At 40.9% G+C, this 15,677-nt stretch overlaps 1 protein-coding gene across 1 annotated transcript in view; it reads left to right on the top strand.

The window, feature by feature from the left end:
* Positions 1-15,677, top strand: part of LOC102204060 (dystrophin-like) — a 289,784-nt gene that overhangs the window by 174,379 nt on the left and 99,728 nt on the right. Inside the window, exons 24-38 of the mRNA XM_013914638.1 lie at positions 252-434; positions 1,698-1,832; positions 2,258-2,407; positions 6,093-6,254; positions 6,975-7,091; positions 7,720-7,893; positions 7,969-8,124; positions 8,200-8,370; positions 8,507-8,686; positions 8,852-8,971; positions 9,080-9,250; positions 9,526-9,648; positions 9,741-9,875; positions 10,590-10,742; positions 12,994-13,227. Of these exons, the coding sequence (XP_013770092.1) occupies positions 252-434; positions 1,698-1,832; positions 2,258-2,407; positions 6,093-6,254; positions 6,975-7,091; positions 7,720-7,893; positions 7,969-8,124; positions 8,200-8,370; positions 8,507-8,686; positions 8,852-8,971; positions 9,080-9,250; positions 9,526-9,648; positions 9,741-9,875; positions 10,590-10,742; positions 12,994-13,227 (2,364 nt within the window). The remainder of the gene's footprint in view (positions 1-251; positions 435-1,697; positions 1,833-2,257; positions 2,408-6,092; positions 6,255-6,974; positions 7,092-7,719; positions 7,894-7,968; positions 8,125-8,199; positions 8,371-8,506; positions 8,687-8,851; positions 8,972-9,079; positions 9,251-9,525; positions 9,649-9,740; positions 9,876-10,589; positions 10,743-12,993; positions 13,228-15,677) is intronic.

Raw genomic sequence — 15,677 nt, 5'->3', positions numbered from 1 at the left:
CCGCAAGCAGACAGTAAATAAGCTCGTTTCGTTACTTAACTTACTACAATACTGTATGCAATTTTATTTCATGTTATGTTAAGGATTAGGGAGGTCTCACTACTACAGCCTCACTTTCTAAATGTATACTTTCCTTCATTCAGTACTTTTTTGTTGGATGTAAAATTAAAGACCGCACAGTTTTTCTGTTAGCAGTGTGAAGCTTCATTTCTCTCAGCTTCTCTCTGTTTGTTTGTCTGTTTGTTCATCAGACGGCCCAGGAAGAGGTTCATTCTAAGGAGCAAAAGGTCAAACTCCTGACTGCCAGTGTGAATAGTTTCATTGCCAAAGCCCCGCCCACAGCCCATGATGCTTTGCACTCAGAGTTGGATGTACTGACAGCCAACTACCAGCGCCTGTGCAGCCGCCTTGATGGGAAATGTAAAACTCTAGAGGTACATTGCATTCTTTCTTTTCTTATTTGTTATCTCTGCAGTAATTTCAACCTTGGTGTGCACAGAAAACATTTATGTAAATTTTATGTAATGTTATGCACTTTTATGTAAAATCGTCATGTCCTTACAAGGGGCTTCAAGGCTGATGCTTGCATACATCATGCACAGCTCTAAAGGGGTGTTTTGCTGTAGATATGATTTTAGAGATTGTGTAATAGATATTATAGCTGAAATGAACCAAGTCAAGCCAATTTCAGACTTTTTTCTTCTCCTTTTTTTCATTTTATCATTTTACCATCAAATTCTAAGCCTCATTAAAAAGAAGTCTTATGTTCAATTGTAGTCTACACGCACTCATCGTGGGAATGAATGTTATGGTAATTTGGGAGCTTTTAATTATTTATTTGAATTGTTCTTTTTCAAGGGTGGAATGATTGCACTGTACGCATCTTTAATTACTTAAAAAGTTGGATGCACAAGTTTGAATTTATGTTGCACACGGTCAAAATTGTAAAAACAGGCTCAAATATATACATGCAAGCAGTGCTAAAGCTTCTACAATGAAAAGGGCAGGCCTGTTAATTCCTTGTTTGATCGTGATTGAGTACAATCGGTAGTTTTTGTTTTAGAAAGCATTTTAGATGCGCAGAACAATGAGAAAGTCCAAAGAAGTGTCTTTTATCGCTTTAATGTTCCATTGTTTCCTTTATTTAAGCTCAAATCAGTTTGATGTTTGAATGCACAGGAAGTTACAGAAACATACAGATATTTGTGCAAAAATGTAGCCAGTAACAGTAAGTTGACAGAAAAATAAAAAGTACAGATGTGTGACAATTCTACTTAAGTACATTAACAAAGTATTTGTACTACGTGTCTGTGTTTATCAAAATGAGGTACATTGGGGTTATCTGTAGGTATTAAAACCTGTATAAATAATAATAATTACACTTATTTTTATTTCATCTAATTCCTTCAAAGTCTTTACTAAATATATTATGAATCTAGACATACTCATATATTATTTAAACTGCAATTTGACAGCTTGACTGGATTGATACCTAATTAAAAGGTAAATTACAAACTAATCAGTGCTTGATTTTGCTATTATGCTCCTGAGAAATAATTACATCTGTGTCTTGCAGTTTGCAATAATTCAGCTTTGACCGAAGCATTCTCTTGCTGCTCTCTCTTTTTCTGCCATTCTCCAGAGTCTTTCTTACCTCTAATTGTGAGTTCAGGGCACATGTCTGTTTTGTGTTGCAGGAGGTGTGGGCGTGTTGGTGTGAATTGCTGTCCTACATCGAGCAGGAGAATGCCTTTCTGGACCAGTTGGAGGAGAAACTGGACAAGACAGAAAACTTGCCGGGAGGATCTGATGAGCTACAGAAGGTGCTGGATGTAAGTGTAATTCATGTGTAAAGCACCAGGAGTGGCTCTGCCACGTTACATCAATAATGCAGTTTTGCTCCATTCTCTACACATTTAATCCACACTTGGAGAAGTCTTCACATGGTAACTGATATTGCTGTATGCTGTTCCTGTGTCTGACATCTTGCCTTCCTCATGTGTGCTGTGCAGCCTAACGTGGAAAACGGTGAATGAATTGCTACTTGTGTTGTGGATTTCTACTGAAACTGACTCCAAGGGCTTTCACCCAATCACACACATTCCTACAGCACTGTTATCGATGCCTACGTGCTTTCTCTAATCATTCCAGTGTTTACTATCTCGCCCAAGGATCCTTCGATATGCAGGAACTGGGGATCGATCAGCTGATCTTCTGACTGGTAGTTTCTCTTATTTCTTTCTGTCTGTACATGCAGAGCATCGAGGTTCTTTTGCAGCACCCAGAAGACAACAGGAACCAGATCAGAGAACTTGCCCAGACCCTGATGGATGGAGGTGTTCTGGATGAGCTGATTCAGCAAAAGTTGGATGCTTTCAACACCCGATGGGATGAACTTATGGCGAGGGTAAGATATACAGCACGTGAACTATAATGTAAGCACACAGTGGAAAACCTGAAAGAACCGTTACTTTATTGTTTTAATAAGCAGTCTACTTTTTCATATTTGTTAATATGTTTTAGGCCAGAGAGCAGTTTGTGCTCATTTACCTGAATGTGTGTAGTTTATTACTTTGTCTGGACGTAACAGTGGGAAACTCAAATGAACTAGTCACTGAACTACTTAGCATGAACTTTCTAGTCACTGTCAGAACTCTGGCTGCAGCACAGGGAGCTTTTAGGACAACCTGATAATTCATTGGTCTGGGAGACATGAAACATGGGGGGATACACAGGGATGGCGGTAACTTAACTCTCACTGCTGAAGGACTGATGACAGAATCAGTTTCATGGCCTGAGGCATGCTTTTGGACCTCAGGGCAGTGCAGAAAGTCTTCCATGCCACAGATGAATTGTGGACCTCAGTCAGATACCATGAAGCTGGAAAACTTGATCAATGAGTAACTTAGCGTTCTCAGAGGCTGTGGACAGTTGTGTGCTGACCTGGAGAGGATGGAAAGGATGACTGTTGTATTCTTGGAGGTTGGTAGGCTGGTAACAAAATCGAGCGCTATATGAGTCCAGGGTCTGTAGTGTGTTGACGCGAGTTGTAACAGACCGGGTCAGGGTTCAGATCGGACATGCTGCCATGTGTCATGCCCTTTCACAACTCACCGGAAAAAGTTCAGGCAGAAGTGAAACAGCATCATTTCTGGGCGTCTGCCTCACGCACAATTATGGGGGTCTGAGCCATAAGCATTAGTGTCTGGGTGGGTCTCGCGGTGACGCTGGAGCGGATCTCCCGGACTACGGTGACTGATTGCCATTGTTTAGTGAAGAGTGGCACCACCTGCTCCTGCTCTCAGCTGGTCTTAAAAGTCAATCCATTGATTACTGCTCATGGCTCACAGGTGAGAGGAGACAAAAGTGGGAAGCAGACTGTCCCATATTTATAAAACAAAGTTTTTGTTCAACTTTCTATATTAGACGGTGAACAAAAGGTACTTTTATGTAATTTAATTGTTGATCTACTACATAACTAAAAGTGGAGGTCCTTATCAGCAGGAAAAGTTCTAGAACTTCTAAAAATACAGTTCGATTTTTTAGCCACTGGTAGGATCTCTTGTTGTCACGCACATCTTCTCTTTGAGCTTGATTAATGATTCTTCTCTTCATTGTAATTCTCCTGAGACATCTTGTGTTTCTCGTCATTTTCACACATTAACTGTTTTTTTAATCATTGCTCCCCTTTTGTATCTTTATCTGCCTAATTCTTGTCCTCCATTTGTCCCTTTGCCATCCTTCCAGTCATCACCGATGACATGATTGCATTCTCAGCCACTTGCTGTGATCCTCAGCGACAGATTAGACATAGTTGTGCGCCTCCCTTACAATAGAACCAGATTAATGTTCTCCTTGCTGCCTGATAAGCCTTCTTTTGTTTATCTACCGTACATAGACTGCAAGAGTGTGTGTGTGTGTGTGTGTGTGTGTGTGTTTTATTTCAGACCTTTTGTATTTTTGAGAGGAACAGAAGCTCCTGCTCCTTGTTTTGGTATTTATACCAGCATGTATGCATGTAGGGAGAGACTGGGTAGGTCTGAGCCCTGTTTATTTGTTATCTATGAAAAAGACGAGGAGCCGCGAGACAGGACCAGAGTTTTAGTGAGTATTTCTTGGAATGATGGATGAGAAGCAAATGTGCACAGAGAGCAAAATATTGCCTGGATGTTTTTCCTTTGTTGAGCTGAAAAGACGGCATTGAGGAAATCAATTTTTATTTCTTACATCTGGCAAAAATTGGATGTTTCATGAGCAACACTGTCAGAAACTAGGGTTGTTTGTCAGTTTCACGGTCTTCCCAGGGATTTCAGATGACCTTTGAAATCTTATTGTTTTAAAATTTGAACATAATGACATGTACTCAAAATGCCACATTAGTCTGAATATATCATCCGAAGCTTTGTTTGAGCAAAAGTCTTGTTACAGAAAGGGAAGGGATTCAAGGAGATTTCAGCAATTCATCTTTAAACGGACTAAAATTCAATTTTCTTATGCAAGTGAAATATGGTTATATATAAGCTTAGAGGTTTAGTTTTCACTTATAATACGTTAGCATTATTATTATATTAAGCAGATGACAACACATGTTCAAAATGCAAATTGAGTAAAATTAATAAATACATAAAATGTTATAAAAAAATGCCCAAATGAAAATCTGATATTCTGTTTACTCTATCAAAAACTAAAGGAACTCTTTTTCTGTCATCATGTTTCAACTTTCTTTCCATGACGAGAGGTGCACGATAAATAGGCTAAATAGAGACGAGCCATACGCACTGTTTAATCTTGGTTTATTCTCATCTGATGATAAAAGGTGACTGGCTGTGAGTGGCCACAGTACAGACGAAAGTATGACTTCTGTTATTGACACAGTACCGTCAGTAAACTGAAGGCCTGAGCATGCTACAGAAGTCGACTTTAAAGGGGTTTGGGAGAAAGGTAACATTTTCAACAATGTTTGTTAGATTCAGACAATTTTTTGGTTTCATTCAGCAGAACAATGATCTACTTCACTTGTCACATGCTGTTCTGCTATAACAGCTTATTTTGATTTAGAAAGTGATTCTGAGATTGTGGCTCTGTTGTCATTGGTGATTACTCTTACCCCAGAGGCTTCAAAAAGCATTATTCTTCCTTTTCACCCTACTTAGCTGATGAAAAAGAAGATAAGTGCAAGAGTCAGTCAGCTTCCTTTCACAAGCTCTAGTTAGCTGACAGAGCAGAATAATAATCTCAATATATTAATGTTCCACTTTAAAGTGATAAATCTGCCCCATGCATGCAAAAAACAATAATTAAATAAATCCACGTCTCCTTGTTCATTTCTTCAGATCACAGATGCATACTTGGAGATTTCATTTCATTGTTTGGTAACAGATGAAAACCAGTTGGAAGGTGTTTTTAACATAAGGCAGTCAGTCACCGATGTTTGGGATAGAGGAATAATGAGTAAGAAGAAAAACCCGAGTGAGGGCCTCAGACGCATGCACTGCTAGCACAAGGCTTAGGCTGGCTCAGGACTATACTTGGAACCATTATCCTTCTGTATGGGATTAGTATGTTCACCTGTAACCGCATACATTTAAGCCTTCTCTCTCTCACACAGTCACACAGGCTCTTATATGATGTAATAGGATTGTTTACTAGTTATTCCTGTCTGCAGTTAACGAGAGAGTGAAGATGGAAACACTGCAGTAGACACTGAGACGCCTCACTGATAACAAATTTCAGAAGAGCGTCGGTTATATAGCGACAACACCGAGAGGACATGCGAGAGAAATCCCAGAATCCATCCTTCAAGAGGGTACACACAGGGGGCTGTGTGTCTTTGTGTAGATGTACTCCTGTCTCGTGTATGTAGCTGTGTGTGTCTGTTTGTGTGCTAATAGTGAAGCCTCTACGAGTGCTTTACTGTGCTAAAATTCTCATGGCCTGTAAATAGCTAGAAAATAGTCTGTTTTCATATTTAAAGATGGGAGATACGCAAACTGGGCGCAGGTTCTACAGGAGAGGGGCCGGACTTTTAGTTATTGTTCTTGTTCTAATTTACATGAGTTAGAATATGTCTTTTGACTTTCTTGTTTCCACAGGCAGCACTCAGGCAAAAAGAGCTGGAGCAGAACCTCCAGTGGGCTCGGGAGAATGACGAGAGCCTGAAGCAGATCCAGGAATCCTTAGCTAACACAGACCGCCACCTTACTGCATACCTGGCTGATCAAATCGACGCTCAGCAGATACCACAGGAAGCTCAGGTAGCACAATGATCCCTCTATAACCTTTATAGTCACATGACAGGAACAAAGGCATTTGTTTCCCTCGCCAACCGAGGAAGACAGAATTCCAAACGATATCCTGACTTTACAAACATTTGTAAAATATTACAGCACTCAAGTGTGAGGTCTAATATCAGCTGGCCAAAATGAAAAGAACCAGTTCTGAAACCAGTTTGGGCGTCTTTAGCAGATTGAAAGTCTCTGTTCAAGGGCAAATCCAGACCACCGCTCACCACTGGTGTTAGGAAACAGACACACAAACAGCCTCGGTCTTTGTGTCCTTGCCTCTTTTTCCGGCTGTCTTCCCCACACTTTGACTTGATTTCTCTCTGTCTCCCTTTCACCATCTCTTTTTCAATCTCTCTCTCACTGACACACATACACAAGAGGATAAAAGGATGGTTACATTATTGGAGCAGAGTGGACGACCACTCCTCAGACTTTGTTTTTAAAGAGAAGGGTGGCAGAGACAAAGTGTGTGCGAGAGAATCTGTAAGTGTGGCGGTGATGTAGGCTCGTGTTCTTCTCTCTTCTTGATATCTCCTTCCCCCTTGTGGTCAGCAGAAGGTTGTACACTGTCAGTCCATTTAAGCATTTTTAGGGTTATTTCACTTTGACTTTAGTGTTTAATTGAATTTAATAAATGACATCAAATTACATGAATTCCTTATGTATCATGTGTGTTTGTGTTTTCACAAGAAAATCCAGTCAGAGCTGAGCAGCCATGAAACGACCCTGGAGGACTTGAGGAAGAAGAACCAGAACAAAGACAAAGAGCCTTCCCCAAAGATCATGGGACAGATGGACCTTACCCAGGTACATAACCACAGACAGTGTGCTGAAATGGGTAGTATAGGTGCAAACAGCCCTTACTGACGACCACTTGAAAACATCAGGTCACATTTTTTATCCTAAAGCTAGAAAACATGTAAATGGACTCTACTCGAATGCTCAGATCTCCTGCACATCACATTTCCTCATCAGAACCTGTTTTGAGGTGTTGGGTGGTACAAGTACAACCAACAGTACAGTATAAGACGCAGAAGATGATGCTGAAAATCAAAGGGCATTATTACTTACATCAGTGCGAGCATACTGTGCCATGTGGGGTGGCTGTAGCTCAGGTGGTAGGTCATCTACTGAGCGGTTGGTGGTTCGATTCCTGGCTTCCCCTAGTCTGCATGCCAAATATCCTTGGGCAAGATACTACTCAACTGCAAGTATGCATGTGTGTTGCACATTTGCGCCACTGACAGGTGATCAAATACCTGCCAGTACTCAAACGTGTCTTTGGAAGTTATTGCTGTGGTAACTGTATCAGTGACCACTTTTTGCCATGTTAGTGGACACATGTACAGACAGGATATGGTGTTTGCTGTAATCAGTGTTCCTGTAGGACTCGTTGCCTATCATTATGTGTACTATGGGTCTTGTCATTTCCCAGAATATGCTGGCAGATGTGTGGACTAAGTTCCGACTCTTCCAGAAACCTGCCAACTTTGATTCTCGGCTGCTCGAGTGTGAGCGCGTGCTAGCCTGGGTCAAAAGTCAAATGGGGGTGCTGGACATCCGCAGTGTGGAGCAGGATGTGGTGCAGTCACAGCTGGAGCAGTGCATGGTGGGTATTTGTTTCACATACGAACTGATGGAGAGATTCTATTTTAAGTGGCTTCTATCTATTTGGCTTGAACAGAAGCTGTATAAAGCGCTGAGTGAAGTGAAAGGGGAGGTGGAGACGGTTATAAAAACAGGCAGACAAATCGTACAGCGGCAGCAGACTGAGCAGCCCAAAGAGCTGGACGACAGAGTGACCGCCCTGAAACTGCTGTATAACCAGATGGGAGCTCAGGTTAGGACACACACACATACGCACACACACACTGGAGTAACTCCACCAGCATAATCAAAGAATATGTGTTTGTAGGTGACAGAGAGTAAGTTGGAGCTGGAGAACAGTCTGAAGTTGTCAAGGAAGCTGCGTAAGGAGCTGAACGGGCTCACAGAATGGCTCGCCGCCACTGATGCCGAGTTGACGAGGCGCTCTGCAGTGGATGGAATGCCCAGTGACCTGAAGGATGAGGTGGCGTGGGCACAGGTACCTACGTGTATATATCGACATGAAGACAAACATTAAAGAGTGATAATATCTTTTATTTTAAGTGCCTTTATAAACATGCAAGGTCACCTTACATAGAAAAGTTCTTCTGTCCTTGTTTCCTAATTGTTCTCAGTCCATCCATGGGGAGACAGAGAGACACCAGCCACAGCTGCAGGCAGTGGTGGACCTCGCCGAGGCCTTAAAGGCTGTGCTGCGCGGCCACGGAGGCCTGGTGGACGACAAAGTCAGCCTGCTGCACTGCAACTGGATTGCAGTGACTTCTAGAGCAGAAGAATGGCTCAACCTGCTGCTGGTCAGAAATAGAGCTGAAATCATTCTGTGATTCTGTCTTATTATACTTTTCATTTATCTGTTGTTTCGGTTCTAATATTAGACCTGGTTTGCTAAATATAGCTCTTGTAGATGTCACTGTTTGCAGAAGAAGAGTCAGATTTTTCTCTTTCTTTATCTCTTTCAGGACTACCAGCAGCAGATGCACAAGTTGGATGGACAAATACAGGAAGTGAATGGATGGATCAATGGTGCAGAGAGAAAAATGAATGAGATAGACAGCCAGGGACCCAGTGATGTGTTGAAGGTTATATTGTTTATATACTTTGAGGCTTTTTCCCTATGCCAAATGTTTCTTTCATGCCTTTGGTGAAGACAGTTTATGCACCTTACATATGTGTCTTGGGACCTGCAGGTGCTACGTGCAGAGCTGGAACTCACCAGAGGAAAGATGGAGGAGGTAAGGTCTCTGGGGCAAGAGTTAATGTCCACCAGGGGGGACAACTGCCAGGCCCAGGTCAGACCCAAGCTGGAGCAGCTTAACCACAGATTTGACACCATCTCTCAGCGCATTACCTCTGGAATGGTAGGGAAGTACCTTTATGGAGATATACTTTTAGAGCAGTAACACACAGTCTGTTTGTTTGGCTGTTTCATATTTATTGTTAAATGCTATATCTTAAATCCTAAAATCCATGAATTTACTTTAATAGATTTCAAATTGTAGTTGAAGAGTTAGTTGCTCCTTAACTCTTCTTCTTAGTCTTACTACATAGGTCTGCGACTGTGTAAATAGATGTACGTTCTGTGTGTATGTGTGCGCCTGTACATCGTTGCCATGGGACTGTGTGTGTGCGGCAGACGGCAGCATCAGCCAAAGAGCTGGAGCAGTACCACAGTGACGCGCAGGTCTGGCTGGAGCTCCTGGAAGATGAAGTCAAACAAGGGGAAAACCTGAAGGAAGAAGATTTCCTGGAGGACAAGGTCTGTTACCCTCACACCAAGGTTCAGTCACAGCTAGTGTGACTTCCAGTCATTTTCTGTTTCGACTAACAAACCAAGCATGTACTTTTTAGGACTGTGAGGAGGGCGCAGTTAAGGAGTTACTATTAAAAGGAGAGAGTCTACAGAAGAGAGTCCCGGATCTGGACAAGAGAGAGGAGATCAGACTTAAGCATAACAAGCTGAACATGAAATACAACACAGTGAAGGTAACACACACACAGCTGATATTAAACAGAGTAATAACATGGGAGTATATTCACAATGTGTTATATCATAATTCAATGAAATATCTAAAAGTTGCTGCTAACACATTAAGCCAAAGCCTGTTATCTGTGTTCAAGTCAGCAAAAAGTTGCTCTTTGCTGGCTAGCATATTATGCTAATATTAGCATATTATGCTAATATTAGCATATTATGCTAATATTAGCATATTATGCTAATATTAGCATAATATGCTAATATTAGCATAATATGTTAACAATAAGCCAAAATAAAGCAAACCATTACATTAAATAAAATAAAACTTAACAAAGTAAAGATTTTTTAATTTTCACTAAATACAAAACTAAACTTGTTGTACTTGCTTCTATAAATATAGAAGTATGTATGTATTACATTAAATAAACAAAAAACATGTTAAAGTGCTCATACATGCAAATACAGAAACAGTTTCTACAATTAAAACTTTTTGAGTCAGTACTTTCATGACCAGCTTTTTTTGAGATAATAATTGTGGGAGTAAAGAGGCAAGATGACATGAATGTTAATGTTCTTCTCAGCTGTAGCTGCACATAAACACTGTTTTATTTTGAATACATGTAACAGCAGGTCAGTTGGATGAAAGCTGTGTCACATAAAGATATTCGTGATATTCATGTGTGTGCATGTCTCTGTGTGCTTGTGTGGGCACATGCATGTAGGACCTGCGCGTCCTTCGAAACAGGAAGGCATTGGCCATTGCGCCCCAGTGGTACCAATACAGGAGGAAGTCACATGACCTGCTTGCCTGGCTAGATGACATTCAGCGCAGAGTGGACTTACTGCCTGACCCGCCTGAGGGAGAGAGGGTCAAGGTGACGATGTGCACAGAAACACACACACAGCTCCATTCCATAAAGCACTTCTTTGTGTTTTCTATTTGGCTTTTCTCAAAGACCCACAGCCTGACTTTGTTTGTCACCGCAGCTCTTCATCTCACGCCTTTTCTTTCCCACATCGCCTGCTTTGATCTTTTGCCATTCTGTGTTTTGCGGTATATAATCCTTTGTTTCTATCCTTCCTCTCCCCTTCTCCAACTTTTGGACAAAGATTTAATATCAAAGATTTGCAGCTTAATGACATGGAAACACTCCCTGAGCATTTTCTTTAAGGGAATAGTCTTTTTATTACGATCACCTGTAGATTTTATCAAGGATTTAGTTTTTTATTAATGGACCAGAGTTGTATGCAATATTTTATTGTCATTAAATGATTACTAACTGTCTTTTAAGGCAGCATTGAACTTAAAACCCCTGTTTATTACTTCACGATGATGATAAAACATGCTCCTATGTAATTCAGTATACTATGGAGCTTTGCTGCAGCAAACATACTTGACCTCACTTGACCAACTCAGTAGCTTTAGACATTGCCAACATTATATTAAAACCATGTACTTTACTTATATTTGCCACTTGAGTAGTTTTTCAGAATAATTTATATACACTGTGGTGTAAAGTAATCACTTATTCACACAAACCATTGAATTCAGGTGTTCCAATCACTTAGATAGCCACAGATGTACAAATGACAGAGCAAGGTTATGCTGAGGTGTATAGTGCACATCACTATAGACCTCCAGACTTCATGTGGGATTCAGATTAGCTCGGGACCAGTAGGTAGAGAGCTTCATGGCTGGGCAGCTGTATCCAGGCCCTACATCAACATGACAAGCACAATTGCAAAGCATTGGATGCAGTGGCCTAGAGCATGGTGCTACTAGACTCTAGAGCAGTGAAGATGTGCTCTCTGGAGCGATGAATCACATTTCTCTGTCTGGAAATCCACTGGATGAGTCTGGGTTTGGCAGTTGCCAAGTAAATGGCTCTTGTCAGACTGCATTGCCTCAATTGTAAAGTTTGGTATGGGGCCATATGTCAGGAGCTGGGCTCGGCCTCTTAGTTCTAGTGAAAGGAACTCTTAATCCTTCAGTGCATGAAGACCCACAAAGACATGGATGAGCAAGTTTGGTGTGGAAGAACTTGACTGACCAGCAAAGAGTCCTGACTTCAACCCAATGCAACACCTTTGGGATGAATTGGAGCTGAGACGGCGAGCCAGGTCTACTCGTCCACCATCAGTGTCTGACTTCACAAATGCACTTGGAAGGGAAAGCCTACCCAGAAGAGTTGAGGGTTTTATAGCTGCAAAGGGTGAGCCAACGTCAAATTAAACCCTTATTAAAAATGGGATCTCAATCAATTTCATACGCTTGTGAAGGCAGCATTTGTAACTTTGTTACAGTTTGTAGGCGCTCCTTCCAGTTGCTAAGTTTTTGAAACTGCAGTATCTGAAAAGAACACAAGAATCATATTGTTTGTTTAGAGCAATTTTAAGTATTAAGATGTCCAATGATTTCTTATTTTGATCAAAGTGCTACAGCAGTGCAGCACTAACATCTGGTTCTGATTTGGAGAAGGTGTGAGAAGGAAACCCTGGACTCCCACCAGTTTCCCCGCCCTTTCTGACTCTCTGTATGTGTTTCACTTTCAGATGATCACTATGACATTTCGCTAAGCGGACACACCACCCGCACGTCTCAGACTCATCATCATTGCCGCGACAGATATTCCTCACTGCTTGTCCGTCTGTGTCTCTGTCCATCCTTCTGCTTCCAGTCTGTTCGTGTAGCTCTTTGTTTCTGTTCAGCCAGAAACTGCTTAGTTCACACATAGCACAATAACTTTACTTGTTCTCTGTATGAATAAAGTCTCAAGGCAGTCAGTGCCTCATGATCATAGCACTGCTTTCTTTTTGAAATGGAGTTAAATACTATACAAATATGCAGCCTGAACTTTGTATGTTTATATGTGACACTGACGAACACAACACTTTGTCCCTTTTGTCAATGTATTGTCTCTGATGGGTAAATGATGTGCTGATGGGAAAAAGAAAGTGGAATGTGTCATTATTTATTCTTTGAAATGTGTGTGTGTGTGTGTGTGTGTGTGTGTGTGTGTGTGTGTGTGTGTGTGTGTGTGTGTACATCTACATACTTCTCTGTGCTTGCCCCACTTGGCCCCCAACCAATAGCAAGTGACCTTCCCCATTGATTTTGTTCAATAGGAAATTGGCTCAGAGTTCGACAAGAAGAAGGAGGAGCTTAAGGAGGTGCAGGGCTTAGCCAATCAGCTTTCAGAGGCTGGAGCCACCAATCTAGTGGAGCCCCGCCAACTCCAGCTCAACACACGCTGGGTTGAGGTGGAGGGCAAGTTCATACCCTTCAAAAGACAATGTGTGAGTTTCAGTAGGCACAACTTGTGTATCTACAGTACTAACAGAAAATACTTTAATTATTATATTTCAATACTAACTCTTTAATCTCTAAGGTAGTAGTAAAAGTTGTAACAATTCATTTTTATCTAACAGCATGAAAGCTTCAATCCAAACGAAGGTTAGGAGCAGTAAACTTATTAAATCCACAGTCAGCCAACGAACAGTGTTCTGATCGAGTACAAACTAATATTGGTACCACAAACTCATTAGCTCTAACAACTATGATATGCTAGTAGTGCTATCTTAATAATTTACTACTAGATTCAGAATTCATGTAGGCTGTTTTTTAATAGTGCTACCGAGGTGGTTAGCATAGAGTGGTTAGCATAGAGTGGTTAGCATAGAGTGGTTAGCATAGAGTGGTTAGCATAGAGTGGTTACATTTTGTGTGTTTGCCTATGAGACTTATGGACGATAAGAAACATTTAAAATGTTACCAACATTATCTTTTAGTAAAATATTAGTCCCTACCTAAATACCCCAAATTTGAGACCTTCTCTATCTCTTTACATTTTTAATACCTTCAAAACTGATAGTACAATACATTTTTATGTTTTGAAAATCTGGATTTGATTTTCTTCACTCAAGGAAACAAGTTGCTTTTTGTGTCTTTCTATGCTGCATTCTCATCCACACATTATACCTGTACACAAGTTTAAATCTCCTTGGTTGCTTTGTCTTACTCTGTGTCACTGCATGCCTCCTGCTCCACAAACCAATCACATTACTGGCAGTTCCCTGATCTGCAAATCACAGAAGATGTATCTTGTAAGCCACTAACAGGAAATCCATGTACATAGACAGATACACATGTGAACTGTCAGATTTCAGGTATACATTAGTTTATTTCTACATGTGATTTCAGACCAGTCTTAAGCACAGTAGTATCAGTTTGTCATTTTCTGCCTTGCTCTCTCACAGCATTGGACAGTAAACATATAAGCTGCTAATGTCACTCATCTGGTCAAATATTTTCCTTAAATATTACTGATCACAGCGATCTTATGAAGCTGACATCTTCTGGACTAACGTGCTTATTTTGAGTTCAGAGTTACAGGTCAGGGGGTAAGAAATAAGGCCGCACATCTGGCCACCCCTGTTGGTAGTGTCTTGCCCAAGGATATTTGGCGTGCAGACTGGAAGCACCCAGGGATCAAACATGAACCTTTTAGCTGGCAGATGAAACCAATTCTGTTATTGTTTAATATGAGGTCAAACCTGAGTGGCTTTAAGTCCACTGTCAACTACAGGTGCTCTGTGCTCACACGAGAGTCAAATACAAAATGTTGGAAAGGCTCACAATGAAAATGTGTGGGCAGTGTTTGGTCCTTTGCTACTAATGTGAGGCAGTAAATTAGAGTCTAATCACTATGCAGCCTTTGCTCTTAAAATAATGTCCAATGTTGACATAATTCATAAATATGACCACAAGCTTTTCCCACTTTTAATCACGTCTGTTTTAAGCAGGAAGGTTCTGATCAGCCAGTGAAGTTGATTAAAAAGAAATAAATAAATGTAAAATGAGTCTTAAGAATTATGAAAAAAATAACAATAGTCAGTCTTTAGCATCCAGGGAAAACTGCTGCCTAACGAAGGTTTAGGAACACAGCTGAGTGATATTATGACAGTCTAGGTTTTGATGGTTACAGTGTTGTGGGACACATAATTATAAACAGCCATATGGACAGAACAAACCAACAATAGAAAGAAAAAGCATGTAACATGAAACGTAGTATTGTGAGCACTTTATGGGCTTGTTGTTGGCTTAAAATACGAGACGTCAAAAAAAGTGAGCGGTAACTTTACAGGATGGTGGGTGACAGCACGTTTTTTGAAACCATGATGACTGTAAGCAGAGAAGCAAAGGCATTCAAAACTGTACCTCTCAAGTTCACCTCACAACACACACACACACACACTTGGCATGATATCAGAGAAAGGGTTTTTCTTTTGCAAAGGCTTGAAGGATCAGCCCACCGGGTCTTCACATCAAAATCACTTTGACCTTCGTGATGAACACAAGTGGTTCTATGGCACCAGGTGCACGTTAGCATGCAGATGTTTGGGCATCAGTGGTAAAAACTGAGGTCCTTAAAATAAAAAAACAAGATTAGCATATTAGTTTTGCTTTGGACAGTTCAAAGTAGGACCCCTCAGGAGACCTCAGCTCTCACTGACCAAAGATCCTCAGATCTCAATTAGCCTGTTAGTGTTACAGCTCGTTCACAGTCGTCATTAAAGATGCATATTTTAAGGCTTTCTCAACACTCAGACTCCTCCAGCCGTCCCCTAACAATTAACAGGCTTCGGTTACTCCAGACTGGGACTCTAAAAATGAAAACAAGTGTTTTTAGGTAGTAGTTTGCGTAGCTTTTATGGAAAGAATTCAAAAAACTGCAGTTTAACAAACGTTTCCAAATTCTCGAAGCAAATGTCAGTAACTTGACTTCTATGACAGAAAGAAGAAACATAAA

Source organism: Pundamilia nyererei, unplaced genomic scaffold (assembly GCF_000239375.1).
Source record: "Pundamilia nyererei isolate P.nyererei 1_Seehausen unplaced genomic scaffold, PunNye1.0 scaffold00212, whole genome shotgun sequence".
Taxonomy (NCBI): domain Eukaryota; kingdom Metazoa; phylum Chordata; class Actinopteri; order Cichliformes; family Cichlidae; genus Pundamilia; species Pundamilia nyererei.
This window is presented reverse-complemented; position numbering and strand designations above follow the sequence as displayed.